A 14,419-nucleotide genomic window follows, 5' to 3' on the forward strand; every position below is an offset into this window, starting at 1 on the left:
CAGAGGGAAGCCATTGTTATTTTAGGCGGTGATCTTTCACGGAGAATGCTGCAATGCGGCCGTCGGATGCTCTTGTGGAGCATGAATAATTGAGAGAAACCCCGGAGTTTAAAGAATTTATGAAATGGAGGTAGAGCAATGTTTGTTTAAGGCAGCGGCTTTTTTGAGATGGCAGTTTGGGGTGAGACGGACAGGATACAGCGCCGGTGACGCGTGTCTTTTTGGGCGGATGTGTGTTGTGTGACTGCTGGGTTCACATGCTGTGTATACGTAGAGGCTTCTGATGCCCTGAGGAAACAAAATGAAGCCCACTTTCTATTTTTACTGTATTTAGAAATTTAGAATAACATATGGAATAATTCGCCGGCTACTCGTCCTGTCAGAGTAAATTATTGATAATGGATTTCAGCACCAATAGGTCAAAGTGTAGCCTATAGACAAGCCCTCTTGTCGAACTGCATTAGCCTACTTCCTGGACGGTCTCTAAGTAATTAAGGAGCTCAGGGCTCTTGCAGCTCCGCGGAGGGGAACGCTCTGCGGACCCCGAGGGGGCCCGATGCTCCGGGGCCGTCTCCGTGGTCAGCCATTGTTGTTGCATGTAAACGGCGTGAATCCGGCTCGTCTGAGGTATAAAATACTGGGCGGTCTGCGGAGCGATGACTTAGCTCCAGTACACTCTGGGAGCGCTGCCATTGCTTCAACCCTCGGCTCTGTTTGGACGGTCAGAAGAACTGTTCCACACTCGGGGAGGCTCACCTACACGCAGCAGTACAATGCATTGGAACTGTTTGTGCTGGGCAGTGTTTCTCTTGCTGGATACTAAATTTCGACAAGGTTTGTTTTTTGGGCCCAAAACACTCACGGTCATGGCTGTGCGTGTAGCTGAACACGTCGTAGGAGTCGAACAAAAGCCCCGGCTAATCTGGGCTGACACGTATTATCCAGCCCAGCTGCCATCTTTGTTATTATCAGGAGCTACATAGGGCTCGTCCCTCTCAGCCAGTCTGAGGAGAGGGGCGTGAACTCTCTTAAAACCGATAACCCTGGGATCACCCCACTCTGTGGTGTGAGGCTGCTGCTCTTCAGCCATAAGAACCGTCTTCACAGCTGTCGTCTGCCTTTTGGATCATTTATGCTCCATACGTGAGAGGCAGAACTGTGCTGAGTCGACGAGTCGAACGTGGAAATTATGTTCAGGGCTCGACGCTGAGTGTTAAAAGTGGCTGCTCGGCCGGCGACAACAGCTTGTGGTTGCTGAAACTTAAAATACGGTTGACATCTTTAGTCACCTTTCATGTTTTTAATAGCTGAAATACAATGCAGTTATTTTTCAGCTTAATAAAGAAAATGTGACATAAAAGAACAAAGGCAACATAACACGTTCTTTTGCAGTATATTTATGTAAAGGAATATCGTTTTCCAGTTTTCTTTGCCATTGAAACAGCTGTTTCCGACAGGGAACTGAAGCCATTGTATCCATCTATGCTCTCGCCAAACGTTTCTTTTTGATAGGTAACGAGAGAGATCTAAGAAAGCATAGATACCAGCTCCAATTTCCTGTTGGAAACATATACTTTATAGCTATCCCATGGCAAAGTAACCTGGCAGAAATATTCTACATATAGCGTAGATGTAAACTGCATTGATTTTTTTAAAGTTGGCCTTGTTTTAGGTGTCTGAAATATGTTTGGCTGATGTCCCTGTCCACTGCAGTACATTGCTTTGCTGGCGTACAGGTGCTCATGTCTGCTCCTCCAAACTGGGGGCGTGCCGACAGCCATCTACTCACACACTATAGATAAAGTACCTCATGCAACTACACTTCACAAGACCCAAACTATCCCTTTGAGTGTTATCGGTAAAGTGTCCACCCTCAACTCCCGGTGTACAGAATAGCAGCAGTGCAGCTGGTTGTCACGTTCTTCACGGATCTCTCAGAAATAAATCCAGCAAGCCACTGGTTTCTTGTTCATCTAATCTGTCTCTTTTGTATCTTTGTGCTGATTCCCATCAAACACTGCTCTAGTCCAGAGAGACGTCTCAACAACTAGCAGTGAGACTGAAGTAAAATGCTTGGCCAGTCACTAACACCGGTTATGTCACAAATGTATTATTTTGTTTATGTGTGAAAGGTACCCATCTTTACTAAACTAAACACAACCACCATAAGTAAAACCCAACTGGTCAGATACCATCAGTGTATTGGTCCAAGCTCTCACATCTCACAGCATTGAATGTTGCATTAAAAGATGGCGGATGACAGCATTGCCATTATGGATTTCTTAATTGTTAGTTCCAGCAGATGAGCAGCGGTTCATCTCCGTAGTGGGAGTGTTTACGGTGGAGAAAACCCTGACAGGATCCTGGATGACACAACTAAGCCAATAAGAACACTCCTGGCTTTCTTGGAAGAGTCACTATTGCAGCTGCCAAACCTCTTGATTGTCCCTTTTCCTTCCTGCCCTCATTCACACTGGATCCCTTCTTCTTCTTCTTCTTCTTCTTCTTCTTCTTCTTCTTCTTCTCGTCAGGCTGCAAGAATCCAAACTCTCTCTCAGTCGCATGTCAGATGGTCATGATTGTGCTCAGAGCGTCAGATAACACCGTAGTTGGTGTATCGCTGTTTAAAACTGACGTGCTACAGGACATGAAATTATGATTAATCCTGTGATGTTCCCACAGCGGAGAGTCTGTTGTGAGATGCACTCTATTGTAAACATAGATGGAGATTAGAAGAAATAATCCCTGTGACTGCAGAGGGATTCACTTTGCTGTGGTTTGGTGTTGGCTGTGTGTGTAACGCTGCAGGTTATTGTGGGAATGCTTGAATAGTGTCAAAATATATCGTTTAATAGTGTCAAAAAAGTGTTTCTGGTTTTACTAGAAAGTCAATAAAAAATACCTGGAATATTTTACCAGGTGTACAACGTTTTTAACTGATTTCCACTAGTGTTTGGTGTCAACATACAGCACAAGGCTGTAATGTTTAAATCATTTTGTGTCTGTAGATTTCTCCTAAAGTCAACAAAAGTTGAAATATCCCAAATCCCCTCTGTGGAAAACGTTTGACTCTAATACGTCAACAACATGAAGCAAGAATTTTGAACCTGGCTTCATCCAAAATTCAGATGTCAGTACAAATTGCCTTAATGTCAGTCATCATGGTGATACCTGTTCGTTAAAATGTTGACCCCGCCACTTTTGATTCTTTTGTTTCACATGCCCTCTCAGCGGCAGCAGGAGATATTAATTTTTCACAAGTTTCCATAAGGTAGGCCATCATATCCATTATAAAAGCACCGGCTTCAAATGTCTGCCATTAATAGAGCTGGCAAACATGGACCTGCACATCACATGCGTTACGCAACTCCCGCTGGATCAGGACATGAATATAGAAAATTAATTATGTAAAACGCTGCGCTGATCCTAGTAGAATGTAGCTTTGTCGCGTACGCTCAGCGAGCACGCTGTAGATTGATTTAATAGAAGCTATGTTAAAGTTGAGTCCCGCATCTCTTGTGAGACGTTTTACTGGCAGCTGAATTCATGTCGATCAACTCAAATTCATCTGCTGTGGGTTCTTCTGCAGAACGTGTTGCTACGGGCCTGATGTCTGAGAGAAAACAAGGCCGAATAACTCAGTTTTTAATGAAACGAATGTGCATACGTCGCTGCCAATGACACGGCACGCAGAGAATTGGCACACAGCTGGAAATATCTGCAGCCTTTCTATAGCAGGCCGCCACCGCCGCCACTGCTGCTGCTCTAGGACCGGTTATGTAAGCTGCTGTGAAAGTCTTGTGACATGTCATGATACCTACATCTCTGTTTTGGTCTGAATGAAGGCGATGATTTGTTGTTAGAAAAAGCCACTTCCCCTTCCCCCTCCTTCCTGTAGGTCATCTATGTGCACACAAACGAAAGGCAGAGCTATCTGGGTTACATGATCATCAGCGGGTCATCCCTTCATGACGACCCTGCCTCCCCCCCTCCCTCCCTCTGCCCATCCTTCCCTCCGTCCTTCCCCTACAGGGCTTAACCCCCATCCCCCAGCCCCGCTGATCACGATACGGCACAGTGAGGAATGCAGGCCACCAAAGGGGGAAAACCTGGTAATCAGTAGTGACCCCGCCCCAAATCCCATCACTCCTCACCTCCTCCTCCTCCTCCTCCCACCTATCTGGATTCGCCTCCCATAAGCAAATATGCAACCATGTGATCGAGAAACCTCGGGAGACACGAACGCAGCACAGGGTGCGTGCTTTCCCCTCATGCATTAGTGACCGCGTGTTCATGTTCAGCTTCTATATGTGTGGCTGTGTGTGTGTGTGTGTGTGTTGCATGCATCCATGTGTATGTTAGTGGATGTGGGGGCGGTATGTTTGCATCGCGTGTTCATTTACTGCAGTGTTTGGGGGGTGGAGGAATTGAAACGTTCTATATTTACTCCCCTGCCATTCACACTTTGGTAGAATAATTACCACACACACACACATTCGTACACACACCGTGTGCACGCACCGCACCGCACGGTGTGTGTACATGCTGAAGCACACGGTCGCTGGTTCTGCTCTCCTCGTCCTGCACAGCGAGGGGATGGAGAAACACAATCGCTGCCGTGTAGCTTGTTAACCTTCAGAGGTTGAACGCTTTTGTTCTGTCACGTGATGACAGTGTAGTTCTTGTGATGCAGATTAGGATCCTGACAAATTACTGCTCTGAAAAATGATATGTTGAAACGTTCTGTGTTAGAAAATAAACATTTGGGAGACTTACCCATAACATAGCACTGCTGAACAGAGGTGCAGGAAGCACTCACATCTTTTAATAACTAATGGATGTGCATCCAAAATATACTTTCAAGTCCTAAAAGTAAAACGTACTTATTATGCAGAGTGGCATATTTCATAAGGTTTGTTATTGGATTATAATTATTCATGCATTAATGTCTTCATCTTTAATTGCAGATGGTAAATGTGGAAAATGACTTTATATTCTTTAGGGTAGTTTATGAATTATTCACCCCGGATATCAATAAAGTTTTATATTATCTTAACCTGTAACAATGCATCATAATTTATTTGTTGATTATCTTTAATTATTAGCCTCAATCTGCAAAATAACTAAAGTTATCAGATAAATATAATGGAGTAGAAGTATAAAGTAGCGGAAAATTAAAACACTCAACATATATACGGTACAAATTCCTCAAAAGTGTAGTGAAGCGCTGTACTTTAGTAAATGTACCTGCTGAACAGCTGTAAGTGTTCTCCAACGTTCAACTCAAAACATATTTGTACCTCACAACCCGTTGAGTTCTCTTCTGGTTGAGTTAAACAGCACAGAGCTGTGAAACGACAACGCACACAAACTGCATGTCAGTTGTCACAGCTGATCTGCATCCAGAGTGCTTCCTCCACGCGGTCAGCATCCTGAACTGCACTTCCTAATTCGGTGCTAACATGTTACAGATCATCACCTGACCTGAGCAGACGGTTTTAAAGCGTGTTGCAGTGACTTTAGACTTCCTGGTTACAGAGAGACGCTAAAAGAAGCTCATGGAAAAACAAACACGGGTGCAGTTGTTTACGCTGTCACGTTACTCTGTCTGTTGATTTTTTTGTTCGAGTCACTCTGATTATTCAAATATACAGCTTCTAAAACCAGGCAGTGCGCTGCAGGCCTCAAATGAAGCATGCTTCTGCAGCTGCAGGCATTTTGCTCATCTCTTAATGATTCAGAAACTCATGTTGGTGGAGAGTTATGCAGGCATTTCATCAGAAAGCAATGACCAATGACAGACCTGCAGATACAAGTGTTCATTCAATCAGGTCAAGAGCTTGCTGTTTTATTTTAATGGAGAGAGTAACAGTTGATTTTCTATTGTACAGACTACTTTGACGCATTAGTCAAATATATGTTAATGCATTTTTCAGAAAGTTAAATAAACCTACAGTGTGACCTAAAAAGGTAAAGCATGCAAACTCTCTGCAGGTGCATTTCAGGATCGAGGCACAGAGGAGGAAACAAAAAGTAAGGGAATAAACATGACCCACATGTGAAAGTCACCAGTAATATGGAGGAAAAAGCAAACCCAGCAGACAGTGCAGTAAATATAGTCTGTAAGTGTGATGTGTTTGGTCACAAATGACTGACGGCCTTCTCCTCCGTGAAAGTAAAAGTAATTCTGTTCTTTTGCTCTCGTCCTCACGGCCTGAATCGGTCCTGGCATGGCTCCAAAACAAACCGCAGCTCCTCCTCTGTGTAACCAGTACAGCATGGGCGATGTGGGAGGGGCGTGTCCTCTAATCGTCAACATTAACACAGCGGATGAGGACGTCCAACATCATGGGTCCCTGTCACCGTGCCCTCCCCCCCTCTACAGGGCTTAATACGCTGGGTTAAGGCTGTCCAAATATAGCACGGTTTCATGATTCAGACATGTGGTGTAAACAAACAAGTTAATTCCCATACGTCACCGACTGAACAGTACGCAGAGGCCTATATATATAGCAGAGGGCTATATATAACGGATTATTTTTAATTTGATTAGTTATATAAAGAAAGACATACCATATCAATACTAATACTCACACTGTAGCTTGAGCCGCATTGTAAAGCTCACTAAAGTCTGCACGACTACATCTGTCTTAAAATAACTCTGTAATGAGCGACAGAGAAGAGAAAGTGTTGCTTTTAACAGCGGCTCTTTGGTGTTAAGTAACACTTTATCCCAGATCTGTCCTGTGATTGGTCGCAAAAGCTTTGTTAAGTCTCTTTTTGGCAGCGTTGTGTGTGTGTGTGTGTGTGTGTGTGTGTGTGTGTGTGTGTGTGTGTGTGTGTGTGTGTGTGTGTGTTTCGTTGTCATCGAGGGTACACAGCAACCTGTAACAATGCTCTGGAAAGAGGCCAGGGTGGCATGTAAGGATGGGCAGGGGATTGAGGCGGCACAAGCACAGAACATCCCCGCTAATCCTGTTGTAAATAGCATTATGGGACAAATTGAAAATGGCCAAATATTTGATAAATATTTGCAGTGAGCTAAATGTTTTTTGGGTCTGAGCCTCCAGCGGAGTGAAAGCCCCCTGTGAGATAAACCCCAGGAGGTCTGGCTCTCCGTGGAGCGGTGTCGGGCTGTAGCTAAAAGTGTAATAATTAGCGGTTATATTGCCTGTACGTTATACATTATACTTTTTATTTTTGGACATTATAGATTTCTGAACTCTGTGTTTCTTATGGCAGTAATAAGTCGTATGAAAGGGGACAACACTTTTGGCAGGTAGTACACAAAAACAGTTAATATACTCCAAAGTATTGTGCTAATGCTAAAGGATGCATGAGTACATCTATGAATACATATATTCAAAAATGAGAAAATAATAATTGTTAAGCAGTTGGGCTGCAAAGTAGTGAAGAGGGCGCACTACAGTAGAGCCCAACGTTAAGCCTTCAGATTACTCGTTTTACTCGACCAACAGTGCAAAACTCAAAAATATGACGTATGGACTATTTCTAGCTGAGCCCTCACATTTAAGAAGCTGGAAGCAGGAAAAGGTCATCTTCTTTGAATGATAAATGACCAATCAAAATGTGATAATTGTCTCAAGCTTTTTAATATGTGATAGCTGATCATGGAGACGGACAGCGAACAAAGGGAGATGCAAACAAAGAAGCCTGGCTGTTAATAAACTGAAGGACATATCTCGCGATGTGTTGCACCACGGCATCTCCTCACCGATGCGTTAGATTAAGTCGCACATTGTTCTCCTCCGAAGAGTCGACCCAAGGTGTATGGGAATAAGGTCAGGGGTGTCGATCCAAAGCCGTGCCTCGTGTGAAGGTACGAGCCCCGTCGGACCCTCCGAACAAAGCCCGTATGTTGTCCGGTGTCTGCCCCGACACTCGGATGGACTCATTGTTAACCCCCTTTGCAGACAACAAAAGATCTGACCCAGAACCCAGTCACCCAATCATGTCATACACCAAACTCGGGGGTCAAAGGTGATCGCGGGTCGCAGCACGGTGCTCCTGCAGGGGTCAGAGATTAACGTGGCCGACCACTGCTCTCTTTCTCAGCTCATCGTCTCACATTAGAGAAACAGCAAATGATTCTCATGAGATCAGCTGCAACTAAACATTTACTTGATTGTCATGAATCAGCCGATGATCTATTGTCAGCTAAGTGTCCGAATACTGAAAGATCTCAACTCAAAGAAGAGCAGCAAATCTTCCCACTGGAGAAACAATCAGTCATTTGGATTGTCGTTCAAGTAATCGATATCGGGATATTTGTTGGAAAAGTAAATTATTGTCTTATGAGTCCAAACATCCTCTACGAAACCAATGAGACAAAAGCACCAAAGTGTGGAGATAACTCAGCTGCAGTTATTACCGAACACAATGAGTCTGCAGTGGTTGACAACACTTTACATTTTATATTTAGTTTTTGTTACATACGGGAGCCCTGAGAGGCAAGTGAGAACAATGAATTTGGTGATCCATTATCTGATCTAAATATTCTTTGCTGTGTTTATGACTTAAGAACAGGATCATGTTTCTTAGTTTCAGGTCATTTGAAACATACATTGTTCACATTTGCAGTATTCTTCTACTCTTTATTTGGCAGTCAGATTGTAAAAATTGTGCACAACTGAGCACCTTTCATTTGATCCACGCGGAGAGTGATCCGACGCTCAGGGATCCGTTCCTAGAAGAGGCTTTTCTGAGTTATCTGGAATCCACTTAAACCTGGACTGAAGTAACCGTTCAGTGTTTTCTCAGCAGAGTTCTCCAGATAACTCTGTAAACCTGCCTCTTGAGACACATCCAGGCTTGTTTTTGTGACCAATTACATTTTGGTAGAGAAGCAAACAAGTTAATAAAATGCACATAGAGAATCCATTATTTCCCAAACAAAGCCAGAAAGAGAGAAGTTCTCTGTCTTACTCTTCTGAACTCTCAGCTAGGAAATGATGAGTTTCCTAAAAACATTATCTTAGATTTAACAGTTTAACATCAACACCCAGTGCTTGTGTGTTGTTCCTACTTGTGTACATGTGTCGTGTCAGCTCCGTGCTGCTGGCTTGCATTTGCATCCTCTGAAGCCTGCTGGGACACAAACAACACAGAGAAAGAAAAAACTGCTTTGATGTCACGCTGGGGAAAAAGGAGAATTCCCATTAGGATGAGAACAGCTGGGGCCACCAGCCAATGAAGGACTGGGAGCGGGGGGGCTGTAAAGTGCAGATATCGTGTCGCCTAAAGGAACTGTTGCCTCGCTTGAGCGTGGCAACGACTTATTTCTGTGAAAGACAGAAAGCTTTTATATCTCCAACAGCTGTGATTTCTCATCAATTCGTTTAGCATATGAAGTATGTCGATATAGTTACGCTTCCCTTTAACTCATGTAGTTAGATTCAGTGTTGAGGATGTAAAAGACTAATATTCATTCACTCCAGTCAGTATGCATCAAACTGTGCTCGGTGAGTAAAGCTTCAGGGCTGCAGAGCGAAAGAACAACAAGAGATTTGTTTCCCTGTTCTGCTGTAGATCACTGCTGACATAAAGATCATGATGTGAGCAAGTTAGACCAAACAAAAGCTCTGGATTTGGCGAAGTAGACCTTCAGATTACATGTGATGAATGTTTAAGGAGCCGGGGTCGGGCCTGCATGCAGCATCTTTAGCTCACTAAACATAAAGCGATCTGACAGTCGCAGCAGTGCTTTGCAAACATCATCACAGGACTAAAACCTGTCTGTCTCTCTCCTCCTCCTCCCTGTCTGTCTCTCTCCTCCTCCTCCCTGTCTGTCTCTCTCCTCCTCCTCCCTGTCTGTCTCCCTGTCTGTCCCTCTCCTCCTCCCTGTCTGTCCCTCTCCTCCTCCCTGTCTGTCCCTCTCCTCCTCCTCCTCCCTGTCTGTCCCTCTCCTCCTCCTCCCTGTCTGTCTCTCTCCTCCTCCTCCCTGTCTGTCTCTCTCCTCCTCCTCCCTGTCTGTCTCTCTCCTCCTCCTCCCTGTCTGTCTCTCTCCTCCTCCTCCCTGTCTGTCTCTCTCATCCTCCTCCCTGTCTCTCTCCTCCTCCTCCCTGTCTGTCTGTCTGTCCCTCTCCTCCTCCTCCTCCTCCTCCCTGTCTGTCCCTCTCTACAGTCACCCTGACCGGAGCGACTCCAGCTGCCGTGAACGATGACGACAGCAAAACAGCAGCAGCGGCGGCGGAGGCCAAGATTCCTGAAGGCGAACTGTTGCTGCAGGTATTAGAGCCGTGTTCGTTGTTCTCTCTCTGTTTCTATCCACGTCACATTCATTCATGTATCGTTAATCATCTCTTTAACAGATTGTTTGCTGCGAACACAAACGCTTCTTTTCCCCAAAACAGCCAAAGTTTGATACGTTCGTTATGATTCAGAGGACAGCGATTAGTTGCTCTGATTCAGTTTGTGTGTCTGGACCTCTCTCGTGTTTTCACTTTGTTTTTTGGGGTTTTTTTTTCTTCCTGACAAGTGCCCAAAATCTATTTAGGCCAATGACCGAGGCTCAGAGGCTCAGGGCAGCTTACCATTCAATACGTCTGCCGCTGTCTGCCGCATCCTAATCTGAAAGAGCTCCATGTTTGGGATAACTTATCACAAAATGAGTCCTGCCTAAACATGGATTCCTTTGAACAGAGCTATGACGTGTAGAGCATGGTTTGTGGTTCAAATACAAGATTCAGTCAGTTTTCTTTTTACAACTTTGGTCCTATTTTTGTGGCTAACTGAGACTTCTTAACGTCATCACACCGACTGGTTCGCCTTCAGCTTGGCGGTATAGCGACGTGAAGTCATGTGACCACGGTGAAGTTCCTTTATAGCTTTACGAGACATGTCGAGTACATTTTAAACAAAGCAACCACCTAAGAAAAAACTATTATATACTATAAAAACTATTTTAAGCTTAGATTTGTTTCCTAACAGAAGCGTTCATTCGGTGACACATGATTCGTTCAAGGACCTTCAGATATTTAATAATCTCTCATTTGAAACTTATTGGGGTTCAATAAGACAAACAACATAAGGAGCAAATGGAATTAAAAAATAATCATAATTTGATATCATCTCTTTGTAAAATACAACATTCACTATTTGAAACATTTTGCCAGACTTCCAGGTCTCAGTTGAGCTTTTCTAAGGAAAGGGCGATGAACAGCTTTAGAGTAAAAACAATCCCTTCTGGTTCACGGCGGTTACGCGGCCTCTGCACCGTCACGTGGGATTGAGCGGAGAGCGAGCTCGCCGGCTGCCAGATCTTTTTGGGATCCGCCGGAGTCATTGATTTTCCAGTCCAGTTCCTCCCAATGTGCATCGCGACGGCATTCCAGGAGAGGAGAGGAAACAGCCTGCCCGCCGCGCCCCGACCCGACCGGGGGAGGTTTCGTTATTATGATAAGCCCGCATTTCCCCGGCTTGCTGGTAATGAGAAATGAAAGCTCATTTGGAGGAAAAGCGAGTGAGTGTTCCACAGGGTCTTCCTCCTCCTCCTCCTCCTCCTCCTCAGTTGGGATGAGAGGGGAGACGGAAGGCGAGCGGTTCACATGCTGAGGAATGCGAGGTATATTTCTGAAGCCTGAGTCTGAGTCTGAGTCGGTCTCCTTGCTGTTCTTCACATCAGACGTTGGTGAATTATAAACGAGAAGTGAGCGCATCAATTATTCAGACCCAGAAAATGGAGGAAACATGGCAGAAAGTTTTAATTATGGTTTACTCTTTCTTCATTATTGAAAACAAACATGCAGAATTGGTCATTGTTGACAATAGCTGACAACAAAGATCTTTATTCTCATGAATTTATTCTATTTCATGCAAAATAAATCTGTAAGCCGTCGCTCTTCTCGTGCTCACGCTCGTGACTGAATCCAATCACTTGCAGCCGGGAGGTTGATGAGTGCACATGAGTAGAATATCTGGTATTCAAAGATATGGCCTCATTTCTGACGGTCGCACAGCGTTGCACATCACAGCAGCAGAGCATTGTCTTCTTTTCCTAAATTTGAATTAACATTGTGGGGAAATTACACAAGAGGTTAAGATTATTTCAAGATTAGTGCAACATGAGGAAGTGAAGAAGTGATATCATGTGACGGAAGTTGGCGCCGGCTCGGTGGCTGTTTGTGTGAAACGCTCAACCTGACATTTGGATGTTTGTGTGTGGTGACTCAAAAAGATAACATCTCCAGCATTACTCATCTCTGGTTTAGGAAAGAGATGACTGTGCTTGAGTGGATGTGTGTGGACAGTTGCCTGTGTGTGTGTGTGTGTGTGTGTGTGTGTGTGTGTGTGTGTGGTAACATTTGGTAAACAGAGGGAGGGCATGGCGCGTTTAGTGAGGTGGAAACGTTGCACCAGCTGTTCCCCTTTGAAGAGAAACACTCAGTGTGCTCCATTTCACTCAGCATGCTTCCTCCTTTTCCTTCCTGGTCTCCTCCTTTCATGTCCTTCCTTCCTTCCTTCCTTCCTACTATACTTCCTTTAAAGATCCAAGCTTTTATTCTACTGTAGTGCTCCAATCTACTCCGACATTACGAACCTGAAGCTCCACTCTGCTGCTGTTACTAACAAATTGAGGAACTTTATACAAATTCTTTTACCTTTTACACCAATTAAATAATTCATATCATATCTTCATTGACTAATGGTCTGCATCTGGGCACAAAAAAAGATATTTACCCTCAACATTGTTCCATTATACAGGTTTGTGATTCACTGTATCTGTTTTGGATGCACACTTTGTGACAATATTCCTCACGTCTTTGATATCGAAGTGCAGAACCGACTCGTTTTCAGTCCAAAGTCACCGAATACGGCAGCCTGCTCAGGGGCCCGCATGCACATTGTGTCTCTTTGTGTTGTTTTGTGTCTTTTTGTGTCTCTTTGTGTTGTTTTGTGTCTCTTTACGGCCGTTTGATGTTTTGTGATTTTTTTTTTTTTAGGACATGTTGTGTATTTTGTGGTTGTTCTGTGTCTCTTTGTTGATGAAATGAGCGACATTCATCAGGATCACTTGCAAACCACCTCCTCATGTATAATATTTTGGTCGATCATTACTCACTGGAAGAAAGCGCAGGCAAAGCTTCTTACAATGTGTTTTCCATTTTCTTAACTACAATAGTTGAATGCCTCTGCTAACTGTCTGCATCCTTTGTTTGACCCACAGGCTCTCAACGGTTTCGTCATGGTTCTCACAGCCGGTGGGACCATCTTCTACTCCTCTCACACCATCCAGGACTACCTGGGCTTCCACCAGGTACTCTTCTCTATGTCTGTACCTCTGACTTGATGCTGTAGCAGAAAAAAGAGAAAAAGTGACATAGAGATCCCCCACTGTGGTCTCGGCCTCTACATCGCACACACCTCCAGCACCTGGCTTGAACAGTGTGTATTTATTAGCTCCGCTCCCCCCCAGGAGGGGCTGGGGAGTCTCCAAAATCAGTCACGAGGGTCTGCTATAATGAGCATGAAGAGGGTCATGTGACTGACAGATATAGCAAACAACAATGGCTACTTATTGGTGGATAAATTAAATGTACTGTCCCTTTTTTGTTATATTTTTTTACTGATGAGCTGCATACGAGCTATACCATTCCAGTTTAAATATGCAGGCAGGCTAGTTCTCATTCTTCCTGAAGCCTCTGGAATGTTGGCACGCCTTTAAACCCCTAAATTCATGAGCTAGAGGTATAAGAATTTAGCTTGAGCTAGCTCGGCTACCTTGTCCGTCTCATGTCCATCATCATGCCCACATAGCCGTCACTATGTGTGTATGTATTCTTTTTTAATACACTGGTATCTGATTGATACTCAATATCGGCCGATACACAAGTTCAGGTATGGGAATGTGTGTCGGGTACCCTAGCTTTGATTCGTCTCTGTAGAACCTATAGATGCACATTTCTGATCATCTTAAACGACCAGAGGCTCTGTTTTACAAACCCAAAGACCGGGTCCGGGTGGCAGCCTTGCGTGCAGCATCTGCTGGGAGCGGCTCGGGGGTCTCGTTTGACCCATCGGTCTGCTCTCTGCGTGGTGCACAGTCAGGGGCTCACACACCAGCAACAGGACCTGACCTATTTATAGCTTAGCCTTTAGCACGAGCCGGCGGTCTCAACGGTGGGGCCGCAGTGAACAGAGCAGCACACACTGAGACTCTGACAGCTGAGTGTTTACCTGAGCACTCGTGTTTCCAAGAAGTACACACTACAGGGAGGGTCTACCCATGTGGGACTACTGCTACTAATGCTGCTGCTACATCTACTACCATATACCTCTGTGACTGCAAAAACATGAGAGTAGTACACTCCGATTACTAGTTACTATCATGCAACACCCTAAACACCAAACCAACAAGCATGCAACCTGATATTATGTATTTCTATGATGGGTTTGTTGC

At 44.5% G+C, this 14,419-nt stretch overlaps 1 protein-coding gene across 1 annotated transcript in view; it reads left to right on the forward strand.

Annotated features, from left to right (window-relative positions):
* The window catches only part of LOC116398026 (aryl hydrocarbon receptor-like), a 31,688-nt gene that overhangs the window by 6,432 nt on the left and 10,837 nt on the right, over positions 1-14,419 (forward strand). The window contains exons 3-4 of the mRNA XM_031874007.1: positions 10,145-10,248; positions 13,187-13,276. Coding sequence (XP_031729867.1) covers positions 10,145-10,248; positions 13,187-13,276 — 194 coding nt within the window. The remainder of the gene's footprint in view (positions 1-10,144; positions 10,249-13,186; positions 13,277-14,419) is intronic.

This window comes from Anarrhichthys ocellatus, unplaced genomic scaffold (assembly GCF_004355925.1).
Source record: "Anarrhichthys ocellatus isolate YVR2014 unplaced genomic scaffold, GSC_Weel_1.0 scaffold77, whole genome shotgun sequence".
Taxonomy (NCBI): domain Eukaryota; kingdom Metazoa; phylum Chordata; class Actinopteri; order Perciformes; family Anarhichadidae; genus Anarrhichthys; species Anarrhichthys ocellatus.